The sequence below is a fragment of the Ailuropoda melanoleuca genome, chromosome 12 (assembly GCF_002007445.2).
Source record: "Ailuropoda melanoleuca isolate Jingjing chromosome 12, ASM200744v2, whole genome shotgun sequence".
Lineage (NCBI taxonomy): Eukaryota > Metazoa > Chordata > Mammalia > Carnivora > Ursidae > Ailuropoda > Ailuropoda melanoleuca.
In genome coordinates, this window is record NC_048229.1 from 9785964 (window position 1) to 9800750 (window position 14787).

The following is a 14787-nucleotide window of genomic DNA, read 5'->3' on the forward strand; positions in this document are numbered from 1 at the left end:
TCTGTTTCCTTCCTCCAAGACGAAGCGTGCCGGGACCACTGGGTCAGCCCGAGGCATGGCCATTTATGAGGAGGAGGTGAGCACTGAGTGGGTATTGAAGCCACAGTCGGCCCATCTCTTTTCTCTCCCTCCTGGACCCTTCCTTATCCTTTCTCCTAAAACCACTTGCCTGTCAGTTCGCCATGAGAGAGGTACGCTTGCCCGAGGCATTAAAACATGAGACGGAGTGGATGTTCCTCCCACTTGGAGCCCCCACCTTGCAGGGGGCCCACCCTCTCACACCCAGGACGCACCCTTGAGTTCCTGCCTTGTTGGCAGAAGCTCTGCTGGCAGTTCTGCAGGACCAGAGTGATGCCACCCTCCCTCCCTCCGTGGTGACAGGGCAGGCTGGCAGAGGCTTGGGTTGGGCTACACATGTGTGCTCTTTGCCCAGGTCCCTCCTGAGACCCAGGGACTATGAGTGTGGGAAGACTGGTTGAGCTCAGAGTGGAACCAGGGTCCAGCCCCACCCGTGATCACGCAGGGCTCTGTCCTTGTCTAAGTCAGAGGAAACCCCCCCCCCCCCGCCCCCATGTGCCTTGGACTTTCACCAATGTTGCTATCACCTCTTGCTGGTCCCTGGAGACTGGGGGGGGTGTCTGCTGTCCATAGTGCTGACCACACTGGGGCAGGCTAGCTCCTCCTCCTTTCCACAGGCTCCTCTCTAATGCTAGCCATCCGTCCAGCTGCCCGGCCCCCTCCTCTTCCTAGGCTCATACGCAGTCTCCTACTACAGCAGGTAGAACGTATCGGTGACACAGAGGAACGTGGCAAGATCCTGGTGTCCCTCATGTACAGCACACAGCAGGGAGGCCTCATCGTGGGCATTATACGCTGTGTGCACCTGGCCGCCATGGACGCCAATGGCTACTCAGATCCATTCGTCAAGCTGTGAGTCACTGGGACTGTGAATGTACCCCAGAGGGGGTCCTAGATCCTTGCAAAGGGAAAACCCAGAGAGCTTCCCCAAGATCACTGAATATTGAGGCCCAGAGAGGGAAATGAACCTGCCCAAGGTCACACAGTGAGACAATGTACGGAACTGGCTAGAGTGTGAGTCTGGAGTATCACACAGTCAGACTAGTGTGTCACTTGTCCATATGAGGAGTTTTGGGGCTCTGTCGCCTCCGGTGGGAAAAAGGCAGTCAACAGTAACCCCATTTGCAGCGCCCTGGAATCAGCAACATGTCCCTCCAGCAGTCCAGAGCCCCACCGCCAAGGAAGCAATCCAGCTTTTCCCAGTGCAATCTGGATATGCTCAAAGAAAAGGCCTTAGACTTTGGGTTATTCCCAGAATCTCCACCATGAGGAGCCAGAGAGTCGTGTTATCTGTGTTAGTCCAGAGCCTCTGGAATGATGCCAAGATGGGATTCAACAGACCAGGGCTTCACTAGTAGAAATGCCTGAGTGAGGGAGACGGGAGGGCTGCTAGACTACCATGTGAGTCTGACTCATGTGAGCAGAGGGGAGAGACGGGCCAGTGGAAGCATCCTGGATGCAAGTTCAGAGTCCTCAAGGCCAAAACCAGCCATCAGACAAGCGCCGCGTCTCCTAGGAGCAGGAGTACCATAATATTCCTGCCACCTTCAGTCATCAGCCGGGAGCGGGGCCTTGGCACGAACATGGCTGGGTTTCCAAGGGCTGCAGCTGGGGCCTCAGTCAGTGATGCTGTAGCTGGAGGTCCGCCCAGCACATTCTCACAGCAACCACTGAATCACACGTGGGGTTCCACTCCCATCTCTGCCACCTGCTAGCTGTGTAACTATAAGCAAGTTCTAACCTCTCTGAGCCTCAGATTCTTCGTTGCTATAATGGAGACATAGCTCCACTTACGTCCAAGAATGGGCACAAGGCATAAGGCTCAAAGAAGATATCATATAGAAAGCAATTCAAAATGTGCCTAGCACAGTAGTATTTGGCTACTCTCGGTAGAATTCTGCATTGCCTTGTGGCAGCTAAATGTGTATTTCTATGGATATGATTGAAAGCTTGGGCTCTGGATCCAGACTGCCTGGGTCTGAATCTTAGAGCCGATAGTCTTCAATATTCTCTAGCTGTATGACTTTGGCTAGTGCCTTCACATCTCTGGGCCTCGATGTCCTCATCTGTAAAATGGGAAGAGGAATACTGGTCATTAGTTCTGCCCTCCAAGAAGCAGACTCCCAGGCTAAATGAGATGTGCAAGAGATTTATTGGGGAAAACGTCTGTGAAGAAAAATTGAGAGGAAGTCAGAGGAGGACCACAGGGGAAGCAGGTGGGGAGGAGGAGGGGGCTGGGAGGACGGTTGGGCAGGAAGAGTCTCAGATTGCAGTACAGTTCTGAGGAAGTGTCAGCTCAGGGGATGGGGAATCCTTGAGCACAAAGGCACCCATTATAGGAGCCCTGCGTCTCCCGGCAGTGGGGCTGCCTCTGGTCCCTGCTGGCCCAGGTGCCGGCTGGGAAGCCAGGGCCAGCGCAGCCACAGCGAAAACGCAGTGGTGAATTCAGAGCCCAGCACCTTGCCAGCCCATTTTGCTCCTGCAGTTGGAGATCTGAGAGAAGCGTTGTCATGGGGTCTGGTACATAGTAAGGGCTCAATTAGCATCTGCCGTTACAGTTATGAATCACTCCCCTGCTGTTCCTGCTCATGGCAAAGAGTGTTTACTGATGCTCCCTCCAGCCCTGGAGACATTCCCTCCCACTGACCCCCTCTCAGAATAGCAACCAGTGCTCCCCTTAGGGTCGGGGCTAAAAAATCAGGCCAGGGTAGACTTTGCTTCGGATTTCCTTGGAATGAGGATTTAGTAAACAAAAGAACACATGAGTTGGGGATGAATTTGATTTCTAGGAGTAATTGGGTTTTGTTTTCTCATATGGTCCAATAAAGAAAATTAGCTCATGGGCTGCTGTCCTGCATTCTGTTACATCCCAGCCACAGGCAAACTGTTTTTCTTAAATAATTCTCCCTACCACCCCTTCTCCCATCCACCCAATCCCTGAGAAGGAGCGTTGCTGTGGTCACCTGCAAAAGAGCTGCCCAGGTAGCCATTGTGGAAAAGCTAACAGGAGGCCGTTAATCAGTCTAAGATTGAGTAAAGATTTTTAAAATCAAAATTGCCCTTTATCTTTGCTCAGCACTTCATACTGTCCAGTCCCCCCTTTGTGTCCCTTCTTTAAAATTGTCCTCAAGGGGCGCCTTGGTGGCTCAGTCGGTTAAGCNCGGGGGGGGGGGGGGGGGAGGGTTCACGGGGGGGTCCCTGCTTAGCGGGGAGCCTGCTTCTCCCTCTCCCTCTGCTGCTCCCCCTGCTTATATGTACTCCCTCTCTCTCCCTCTCTCTCAAATAAATAAATAAATAAATAAAAATTAAAATAGAACAAAATATAATAAAATTGTCCTCCAGGGCAGTGGGGGGTGCAGGCTTCCACTCATGGAATGAGCGAGTCACAGGGACGAAGGCCCAGCAGAGGGAATATTGTCAGTGGCATTGCAGTAGTGTTGCGTGGTGACAGATGGTGACTACCCTTGCAGTGAGCACAGCACTAGTATAGACTTGTCAAGTCACTGTGTTGTACACCTGAAACTAACGTAACATTGTGTGTCCACTATGCTTCCATAAAAACAAATAAATTATCCCCAAAAGCAGTTCTGTAAGTAAGGAAGAAAAACGTTTGCCCTCTTTCCAGATTGGGAAACTGAGGCATGCCGAAGCTACACTTAGGTTCAAAGTTGTACAGCTAGTGACAGCTTCAATCAGAATCCAAATGTCCCACCTCTTAGGAGTTTTTGGCCCATTTAATTTATTTGCCCAGAAAATACTGATCGAGCACCTACTATGTGCCAGGCATTGTGCCTACACTGGGGAAGAGCCATCTAGGCAGAGGAAATGGTAGGTGCAAAGGCCCTGGGGTGGAAAGGAGAGTGAATGGGGAGTGGGGTGAAGAGCATAGCAGAAGAGCAGGCTGGGCTGGAGCAAGGATCCGATCATACGGAGCCGTAAAAGCCACATCAAGGATTTTGAACTTTACCCTGAGGTCAGAGGGAAGGCACTGAGCAACTGAGTAGTTTTGAGGAGGATTGATTGTAATCAGATTTGCATCTTCTCCTTTCTGCCTGTACAGTCACTGCCTCCCCAGGATTTGGGGGCAGCCTAGGGGGTAATCGTGCAACTCTAGGCACCACCATCCAGGCTTTCAATCTGATCCATGGGGGTCAAGTACTAGCTAACAGCACAGACTCCAGAGGCAACCACTGGGTTGTGTCCCCAGCTGTGTGACCTGAGGCCCATGTCTCAACTTCCCTGGGTGCTCAATTTCCTTGCATGTGAAATGGGTGATTGTAGCTCTACCATCGGGGTGTGTTGAGAATGAAATATCCCCCAGGTGCTTAGCGCAGTGCCCGGTAGCTGTTCTGATGCACGTTGGCCATATTAACGTTAAGTCACTTTCTGGTTTGTTCAGTTATTCTCCTGACTCGGGAAGGAGGCTTTGGGGTCAAGAGGCTGATCTTACTCATTAAACTTCCTCCACAATAGCATCTCTGTCTCCTCTCAGCTGGCTGAAACCAGACATGGGAAAGAAAGCCAAACACAAGACTCAAATAAAGAAGAAAACCTTGAATCCTGAGTTTAACGAGGTAAGGCTGCCCCATTGTTGTCATGCTGAGAGATGGCCTGTGTGTGAGAGAGGAACACGCTCCCTACTAGAATGTTACAAAGCACACCAAAAAAGCTTTCTCCAGGGGCGCCTGGGTGGTGTCGTCAGTTGAGCGCCTGACTCTTGGAGTCAGCTCAGGTCATGATCCCGCCGTTGTGGGATCGAGCCCCGAGTTGGCTTCCTGCTCAGGGCAGCGTCTGCTTCAGATTCTTTCTCCCTCTCCCTCTCTGCTCCACCCCTCCCCACTTATGCTCTCCCTCTCTAAAATGAATAAAATATTTTTTAAAAAAAGCTTTCTCTCACAGGTCCACTTGAATTATCTAAAAGATAGGTAATGAGTTCCTTGTCACCAGAGGGAATCAAGCCCAAGACAAAAGCCTATTGATTAGGAATGTCATAGGAAGAAGCTGCATTTGGAGACAGATTGAATGAAATCATCTCCGACGTCTAATAGTTTGTGGTCCTGAAATTTGAGGAAATAAATTGGTGTAGTGATGCCTTTTACCATCCACCCAGTTGGCACTGCCCTCTCTCCCCCCCTCACTCCCCATGTCCATCCTGGGCATCAAATCCTGCTAAGGCCACTATCTACATACCCATTGAATGTGCCCCTTCCTGTTGTCTCACTGTCACTTGTCAGGCACTTCATATCTGTACCCTTGCAGTAGACTCCTGACTCCCTTCCTTGTGTTCGGGCCATCCTCACATAAGCGTGAGCTTTCTAAAGAACGAATCTGAATTTTTCATCCCCATTGCTTAACCCAGCAGGGCCTCCTTAACTTCTTAGTGTGCCAGTCAAGCCCATTCAAACTCACGTCCCACCCCTGCCCATCTCATACTCCCCTCCTCAAGTCGCACTGACTTCACGCGGGTCCTTGGTACATCTCTTAGCCTTTGTGCTTGCTGCTCCCTTGTCCTGGGTTTCCATCTCTCTCTCTTCCTCTCTGGCGGACTCCTAGTCATCCTTCAGAAGTCAATGTGTTATAACCCCTGCAGGCTTTACATGTCCCTGCATCTCGTGCTGTGCCCCTGGATTTCAGTTATTTGTTGACAAGCTGTCAGATACGAGGGGTCCAGAAGTATCTGTTGAATGTAATGATCGGATGTCAGATCGGAGTCAGCTAGCATTGGCTTTTACCAAATGTTGGGAAGTGGGCCAAGAAACTACAATACAGTGTGCTTTGTGTCGTTTTGAAATGCATGTGCCCATATGAGCATGCATGGAGAATGTTCTTGGTAAACAGAGCTCCGAGCATCACTGGCCAGTAGTTCAGGGCGTCCTGTTCCCAGGTCCCTCTTTCAGCTGGACCCCTAATGTCCCAACTCTGACTCCTGAATTTTGAGTAAGGAGCCAACGACTGCTGTCCTGCCCTACCCTCTCCTGAAGTCTTAACAAGTCACTGAAGAAGAAATCCAAATAGCCAATAAGCCTCATTAGCAATAGAGAAGATACGAAACAAGGCCAGACACCAGATCTCATCACAAACTGGCACAAAAATATTGTAAAATGTTGGTACCCGGTGTTGGTGAGCCTGTGGGAAATTGTACACACCATGGGTAAGAGAACAAACCGGTCCAACTTCCTAAGGGATGTTCGTCAAACCGCTCCAAAAGCCTTAACATTTTAATATTTAAATGTCATTTATTTGAGGAACAGGTAATACAGTCACATATCTGAAAATTCCAAAAGTACCAAAGGGTATCCAGTCAAAATCCTCCTCCTTCCCCAGCCTCTATCACCTATGTCTCTTCTTCTGAAGCAACTGTATTATCCACTTCCAGGATTTATAAATATACAAGACAAATAGGTATGTAGCCGGCTTTCTCACTGGTCACAGCCGGCATCATGATGTACCCACTGCTCTCTGTCTTACAACTTTCCAAACTCAGAGATTCATGTCTCAGAATTTATCCTAAATTAATTATCGCGGATTTACACAATGAGTGAGTTGCATCATGCCTTTTAGCATATCATTAATGGTAGCGGAAAGTTGGAAACAACCTAAATACTCAACTGTTGAGATTAGGTTAAGGGACAGCCGCACAAGCATTAAATGAAACCAGAAAGATGCTTGCTAGCACGCCAAGTTGGTTTTTTACCCTATGTTATAAAACGGGAAAGGAAGGCTGTCACGATACAGCGTATTCACGTCATACCTCATATAATATTCAGGTGTTTCATATAATATTCCAATCAGTATTCACATTAACTTCTGAAAACATACGTTAATGCGGTCGCACATGGGGAATGTTGACAGTGGCTGTTCTGGGGTAGTTAGATGACAAGCTTGGTGGATTGGGTATTATTTGATTTTATTTTAGCTTCCTCGTTTGTGTTAACGATGAACACGAATGAATTTTGTAGTTAGGCCAAAAAGTTAGGTAAAAAGTCAGATTGTCTGGAAACCTCAGCACCTCTCTTTCATGTCAGCCTCAGAGCCCTCGACTACCCTTAATCTCTAAATGATAGAGAGAGGAAAACTCACTTCAGAAGCTACCAGAATGGAAGGACTGAATTCACGGCCATTTGCCTTCAAGGGAACCTGACCAGGAGCAGCTCTCTTAGAAAAACCCCATCAGCCTTCCCGATTTTAGAGAGTCATTGAAATGTGAATTACAGAGACTTTGTTATACAGAATGTTTGTTGAAAGGGGATTGTCAGACCCAGGAGAAAGGCTCCAGCAGGAGGGGCCCCTTGCTCCCAGATGCCGGGTTCAAGGGCCTCCCCTTGGTCCCTGAATCCCTAGGGCTCAGCCTCTTAGCTTCTAATGCTGAAGGCTCAGGACCTTCCCCCTCACCTCTCTTTCTCTGCTGCATCCAGGAGTTTTTCTATGACATCAAACATAGCGACCTGGCGAAAAAGTCCCTGGACATCTCGGTCTGGGACTATGACATCGGCAAGTCCAACGATTACATCGGTGAGTGCGCCTGACTCCCAGAAAAAAGCTCATCCTCCCGGGAGAGAAGAGCCTTAAGGATTCAGGCTCCTCTTGGAGGGTTCAGGGCACTCCTTGTCTTTTGGTGGCTGCATCGTCCAAACACCACATCGGGACCCACGGTACTGATCTGGGTCCAATTTGGGGATGCTTTTATAGGCAAGGGCTTACAAAGCTGGGCAATTGGGTCATGACTGGTTATTTGCTGAACAGATCACCTCCAGTGGATAATCAAATCACAGAGGAGAGTGGGGTCTGTGGCTTCAGAAAATAGGGTGCAAAGGAAGTCTCCTTAATCAATTTGCGAGTCCTGGAGGAAGGTTCTAATTTTCCCAGCCCCCCTTCAAATGACGAGGACGAACAGTCATTAAAGATGGAGCAGGGAGGGCACTCCAGGCAAGGGACACAGCCCAAGCAAAGGTGTGGAGGCAGGACAGCACAGGGTGGCCAAGCTGACCCTTTGGAAACAGATGGTGGGTACCCAGAAGTAGTGGGGGACAAGTTTCAGTGAGTGGGGTGGTGACTTACAGAAGGTCTTAAAAAATGAGACCGTGAAGCTCCAACTTGGTGCTCTAATAGGGAGCCATGGCAGGTTCTTGAGTAGCTAGTGTGCAGGCAGAGAAGACCAGTAGTAATGACATCATAACAACAGCCCTCCATAGAGAAGGATCCCCGGTTGCGGGAGGGGTCACTGCTTGGTGGCAGTTTTTCCCAACTAGACATTTGGGTCCAGAGTGAGAGTCCCATGCATCCCCTCCACTCTGACCGCCTGCCTCTGACTCCCCATCTTGTCCTCCAGGAGGCTGCCAGCTGGGGATCTCGGCCAAGGGAGAACGCTTGAAACACTGGTACGAGTGTCTGAAAAACAAGGACAAGAAGATTGAGCGCTGGCACCAGCTACAGAACGAGAACCATGTGTCGAGCGATTAGGATGGGCCCCCAGGTCCCCGGCTCCATGCCCCACCCCGTGCCAGGTCACCCGCCCGCCTGACCCAGCTGCCCTTCACACTCTGGTCTCTCTTCTCTCTGCCTCCCCCACCCTCTCCCTCCCTGTGCCTGCCTTTGAGGTGCCCCCTGACCTTGGGCACTGCTGCCAAAGACCTTTCTCCTCCGTCTGCGATGCTGTGGTGCGGGCCCTGACTGCAGCCCCTCTCTGGTCCCTCTAGGGTGGAGCAGGAGGGAGAGGGATGCGGAGATTTTTACAAGGAGGCTTGAGTTTAACAGCCTCTCTGGGTAAACTGCAAAGGTTCTTCATCATTTAGGACTGTTTTTAGACTCTCCAGGCCTTGAACATACACACACACACACACACACACACACACGCACATAACTTGCGTTTCCTGTGTCGTGTCTGCGTATACCCTCAGTTGTCAGCAGACCGGAACAAGGCTGTGAGGACCAGCACTGGGGAGGAAATAGAGCATCCAGGCCCCCACTGCCCCTCCACACCATACCCCCCAATTGCCAGGAAAAGAGACCACCGTGTTTAAACTCCCCGGTGACTAGGAACGCACTCTCCTGGCCCCAAATGCATCCAGACGTGGACACGCAGAGCACACAAAGGGGCTTAGTAGCCCCCTCTTTCAGGATGCCATCTAGTTGCTTCCTAGTAAAACCCAACATCCTTTCTCTAGCACCCCCCATCTCCCGTCCTTCCCTCCCCTTCTCCCTAACCCTACACCCCATCAAACTCTCTTTCTGAGCTCCTCACACTCCTCTCTCCCTGTCCATCTCTCTCCCCTTCTCCTTTCCCTCTTTCTAAGAGGGTAAAATAGCAACAGCAAAAAAATACCTTAACCCAGCCTCACCCCCTCCCCAGCTTGACCAGCAAACTCAAACTGGCCCCACCCTGAAGTTCCAGTTAGGCCCCTGCTTCTCAACACCACCCACATCTCCTGGAGGCAGAGCCAGGTGTCCCCCAGCTGGGCCAGCTGCTGGCGCTGCCCCGGGGGCACGGCGGCCTCCCGCCAGCTGTGTAGACGCCAATAGAGGGCTTCCTCAGCCCCTGGGCTCCCCAGGGAGGTGCAAAAGGCATTTAGAAACCAGAGCTCTGGGGTTGGGTGGGGGGTTCTCCAAAGCCCCCAGCCTTCCCCCTCCCTCTGCTCTTAGTTAAGTGAACACACCACTCCGTCCCCGGCCCTCTTCGACTCTGTGCTTCTCTGCTCTCTGGAGTCCTGTCTCTCACTCACATCGCCTTGAATCTGTCTGTGGCTCTGCCCCAATCTATCTCTTGCACCCTCTTCACCAAATCATCGAGAGAATAAAATACCATCATCAATCTGTAGCTTCAGAGAGGGACAGATGCTGACGCCAAAGCCCATGGTTCCATCACGGATCGTTCGGTCTTTCTTCCTAAAAAATTAAAAAATAATAATAAAAAGGAGGAAAAGGCGATGAGAATGTACATTACAAATATGAGGCTGGGGTCAGGTCATTGTCACTGCCCCACGAGAAAGGCTTGTTTTTTCCCGGTTTCCATTGTCTTCCCCCTCGAAAATCACCTCCCTCCGTCTGACAGCCTGGCGTCCCTAGACGTCGTCAGATGGACACTCAAACTCTCACTTTCTCCAGACCTTTTAACTTGTCCCAGTCAATGCCTCCACCCTCAGCTCCCTGCGCAATTCATCGGAAGACTCTGGTTTCTTGCCTTCAATAAGCTTCTTCTAAACATCAAGCTCTTCTCCCCCAAGATGGCCAATGACTTCCAGGCCGCCATCTTGCCCCCTGACCCTGTCCCTCCGCCAGTCCCCATGGCGCCCACTCTCAGCCCACCTGCTCCCCACGGTTTGCCCCTAGGAGAGAGCATGCTGGCTGCATTGCTCAAGCCTGACGCTGGTATTGGCGCTGGAATCAGCATGCAGCGAGCTCACGGTGTCCCCGGTCTGGGCACACGCTGTCCCTGACAAATGTAACCGCCTCCCTGCCTAGAACACACGCCCTCCAGTGCATGCAGAACCGCCCACTGCCTTTCTTCGTGATGATGTAGCCAAAAATAAAGTAGGACTATCCAGGAAAAACTGGTGGTCTGGGTTTTTCCTTTCTGGTTTCTGGAAGTGCTTTCTCCCACTCAGGATACGCGATGCTGTTGGGACAGTCCGTGTTAATGAGCATCTGCTACGTCCCAGCCCTTGGGGATGCGGCAGTGGCCAAGGCAGATGTGGTCTCTGGCCATGCTGGCCGAATCCACACCCTGTTAGAAGAACGCTTTTTGCTGGTGCCCACCTATCCTCTTCTCCCTTCTATCCCAACCTTGGGGAAAAGTCCCGGGTGCTGTGGAATTTGACAATGTCAAGGCTCAAAGAGACCACAGAGTTGAGCCAGGGCCTAGTTCAATCAACTCATTTATCTGATAGAGGAATAACCCAAAACCCAGGGAATGACCCGGCCAACGGCTCCCAGCAGCAATGCCAGGAAAGGAGCTGTTTCACTGGACTCCTGGTGCAACATCCTTAACACGCTGATTAATAATATCATAGATCATCAAGGCCCCCTTTATGTTCTAGCACCTTCCATCCTGCAAGGAGTCTTCACAGGTGGCCCTCAACAGTCCCAAACGTGAGCTGAGGAGGGAACTAACTTCCCAGGGGGATTCTTAATCCTGCCATGATCTATCCCAAAAATGTTTAAGCGATTAATCAGGAATGTTGATTACTTCCCAGAAGCAACCATCAGTTCCGTCCACCAGATGCCCAAGGTAGAGACAAGATCTTTTTTTTATCCCCAAAAGGGTGGCTCTCAGTCCTGGGGAAGAAATAGGCATATTAGAGTCACCTGGGGAGATTTTCTTTTCAAACTACCCATGGCTCTCCCTGCCACCCCGCCCCTGGACTCTGTACCCTGGGGACAAGGTGTATACTTGAACATATTTCCTGGTTGATGCCTTGTGCTTCCCACCTCCTTCATGACTTTGCCAACTGCCCTAAAGTCCATCTGTGTTTTCTATAATTTAGCCAGCTGCCAGCAGGTGGAAAGAGGTACCAGTTAGAGCCATGCAGCCCCCTCCAGCAGGGGCAGGAGACACTGGTTGCCCTGTGCTTGGGGTAGACATCACTAATCTCTCCCTGCACTCATACCAGACATCACTAATCAATATGGCATCTTCCCCACAGAGCCTGCTAGCAGCCTCTGGATCCTTCTCAACCAGAATTCTAGGCAGGCACCCCCAGTCAGTCGTGGGCAGTTGAAAAGAAAGCTAATTTCCATCTCTAAAATGGTTGATCTCCTTCCCCAGGCATGTGGACATACCAAAGAAGCCAAGATGAATATGCCTGAGAAGAGTTTTCATAAATATGGGTACACCTGACTCGGCTAGTGATCTTTCTCTCCTCACTGAAATAAAGCACCAGGCAAGTGGCAATATGATGTGGTCGAAAGCACCTGACAATAAAAAAGCACTCCAGTTTTGTGATCAGTTCAGCGTTCAAATCCTGACCGGCACTTTCTAGATACTCAACCTCACTTCTCTGAGACTCAGTTTCCTCATCTGGAAAATGAGAACAACAAGAAATAGTTCCAAGAGATGAGACCAAGTTGCCAAGGTCTGGTATCCCACCAGGGCTATTGAAGGTGGGCCCAGGAAAGGGGGAGGCCAAGGGGCCGGAGGTGCCTGGTGAAATCAGTGCCATCTAGGTAGGTGGCCAAGTGGATTAAAATGCTCAGTGGTCTGGAATCTACTGGGCCGGCCCCTCCTCCGCTGAAACAGGTTTGCCAGGGGCATTGGCCTAACAAGGTTAAATAATACATTTGAGCACCTCGAAAACATGAGTCACCATGCACGCACAGGACAGTTATAGCTAGCTTGGCCCTGGCCCAAACTTGCTCTGTGACCTTGACCAAGTCACTTTGTCTACAACTCCATATTTAGGACATCAGAGTATCACGATTCTCTAACTTGGTTGCTGGGACCCACAAATGTGCCTTAATTTCCCAATTGTTCAGTAAAGACGTAGACTTTTTGCTGAGGGCAGGCCCCAGGAGGAGTGAGAGCCACTAGTCTTTGTTAGCAAATTGTGCAAGTATTAGGAAATGTACAGAAGTCGTTTTCCAGAATTGTGATTGGAAGGTGCAATTACACAGTACCATCCTTGGTTTTCTGAGTACGTTGGGTCAGTTACTGGGAAAACACCTTTTGCGGAGTGTCCGGTTTTTATCCAGAATGCAGACGGCTGCAGCTGCCCTGTGCTCAGCAGCTCCTGCTTCAAAAACCAGGGAGAACTGTTAGTCCCCCAAAATGGGAGTCTCTCACGTTCAGAGGTGTTACACGGGTTCACAGTATACATGTCATGAACGAATACAATGGCCAAAAAGCATTTGAGAGCAGACAGAATCTTTGAAACACACACAGTCCAACCGGTAAGCAAAGTGCATGTCACGTAGGGGGAAGTCCAGCCCCTTCGTGGTTACCTTTTGCCTTTGGCATAGGCCAACACGTTATACAGAAGGAGTGGGGAGTGGCGATGAATCACTGGGCTGGGTCAAAGAAGGGTGGTTAAGATAGCTAATTGGCATTTCTAGACTACATCGTCCAACCAAAACAGAAGACAAACTCCTCCAGCCCCATGGAACACCCGCCAAGCTACACCATATTCCGAGGCCACAAAACACACACCCTTAGCAAATACCAAAGCATAGATGTCATACCAAGTATGCTCTCTACTGCAGTGGAGTTAAACGAGAAATCAATAAAAGATATCTGGAAAATTCCAAAGTCTTTGGAGATTCAACAACACTTCTGACACATGGGTCAAAGTAGTCTCAAAAGAAACTTTAAAATGGTCTGCGCTAGGGCGCCCAGGGGGCTCAGTCAGTTGGGCCTCCAACTCTTGATTTCGGCTCAGGTCATGACCTCAGGGTCCTAGGATCGAGCCCCCCGATCGGGCTCCACAGTGAGCGAGGAGTCTGCTTGAGATTCTCTCCCTCTGCCCCCCCAAATAAATAAATAAATAAAATCTTTTAAAAAATGAAATATTCTGTGCTAAATGAAAATTAAAAAACAACCAGTTAAAATGCATGGGGTGCGGTGAAAGCAATGCCCGGAAGGAACTTCGTAGCTCTGACTGCATAAGTTAGAAAAGAAGGAAGAGCTACACAGGGAGGGACGAACATGTGGGACAAGGGTGTTTTGAGAAACGGTTCTGCATCATTTCACGAGGGTGGACACGCGACATTATGCAGCGTGAACCGTAACGTGTGTCGCCTCTGCACTTGAGTTCATGACAACGTATCACTACGAACGCATCAGTTGTAGCACAGGTACCACACCAGTGCGAACAGTGGAAAAGCAGGCGTGGAAGCAGAGCTGGGAAGTACGGGAGTGTTACCTGACCCGGACCCGGTTCCGAACTCAGGTTCCGCAGCTCACCCCTCGAAAATCAGTCCTCGAGAGACACAGATGGTGGGAAAGGAAGGGTTGCTCTATTCGGGGAGCTGGCAACCTGGGCAGATGGCGGACTGATAGACCATCTTCCCTGTCCAGGAGGAGCTGGGGGGCTTTCACGGGGAAGGCACGGGGAAAGGGAGGGGGACTGTGGGCAGGAGAAGCCGGTGGCTGGTCGCCCCTCGACAGGACCCCGAACAGGCTGGCTGGTATCATGGCAGCTGTTTTTGAATGTGGTCAAGCCTTATGCCCTGGGATAGTTTGGTCCTTCTCTCCCGGAGACCAGGGGTCTGCAAATCTCAAGGCCAGTCCTTTCTGCTCCAGACCAAGGGGCTTATGTCAGCAAGTGAGGAGTGCAGAAGCTGGAGGCAAGTTATCCTTCAGACGGTCGTTGCGCTGGTATGGGAGCTCTGTTCTTTCTCTTCAATTTTCCTCTAAACCTAAAACTGCTGTAAGAAATAAAGCCTTTTAGTCGAAAGGAAAAATATATATAGCATGATGCTTAAAAAAAAACAGGAATAGGGGCGCCTGGGTGGCACAGTGGTTAAGCGTCTGCCTTCAGCTCAGGGCGTGATCCTGGCGTTATGGGATCGAGCCACATCAGGCTCCTCTGCTATGAGCCTGCTTCCTCCTCTCCCACTCCCCCTGCTTGTGTTCCCTCTCTCGCTGGCTGTGTCTATCTCTGTCAAATAAATAAATAAAATCTTTAATAAAAAAAAAACAAAAACAAAAAACAACTCTGTGTGTGTGTGTGTGTGTGTGTGTGTGTTAACCTAGAAAAACATCTGAAAGGATCTATACTG

At 50.3% G+C, this 14787-nt stretch overlaps 1 protein-coding gene across 4 annotated transcripts in view; it reads left to right on the forward strand.

Annotated features, from left to right (window-relative positions):
- Positions 1–8909, forward strand: part of RPH3A (rabphilin 3A) — a 248797-nt gene extending 239888 nt beyond the window's left edge. For all 4 annotated transcript variants that reach the window (XM_019805962.2, XM_019805961.2, XM_034639199.1 and 1 more), the window contains 5 exons: positions 20–76; positions 776–930; positions 4571–4652; positions 7494–7590; positions 8408–8909. In XM_019805962.2, the coding sequence (XP_019661521.1) occupies positions 20–76; positions 776–930; positions 4571–4652; positions 7494–7590; positions 8408–8538 (522 nt within the window). In that variant the 3' untranslated portion in view covers positions 8539–8909. The remainder of the gene's footprint in view (positions 1–19; positions 77–775; positions 931–4570; positions 4653–7493; positions 7591–8407) is intronic.
- The last annotated feature ends 5878 nt before the right edge of the window (positions 8910–14787 follow it).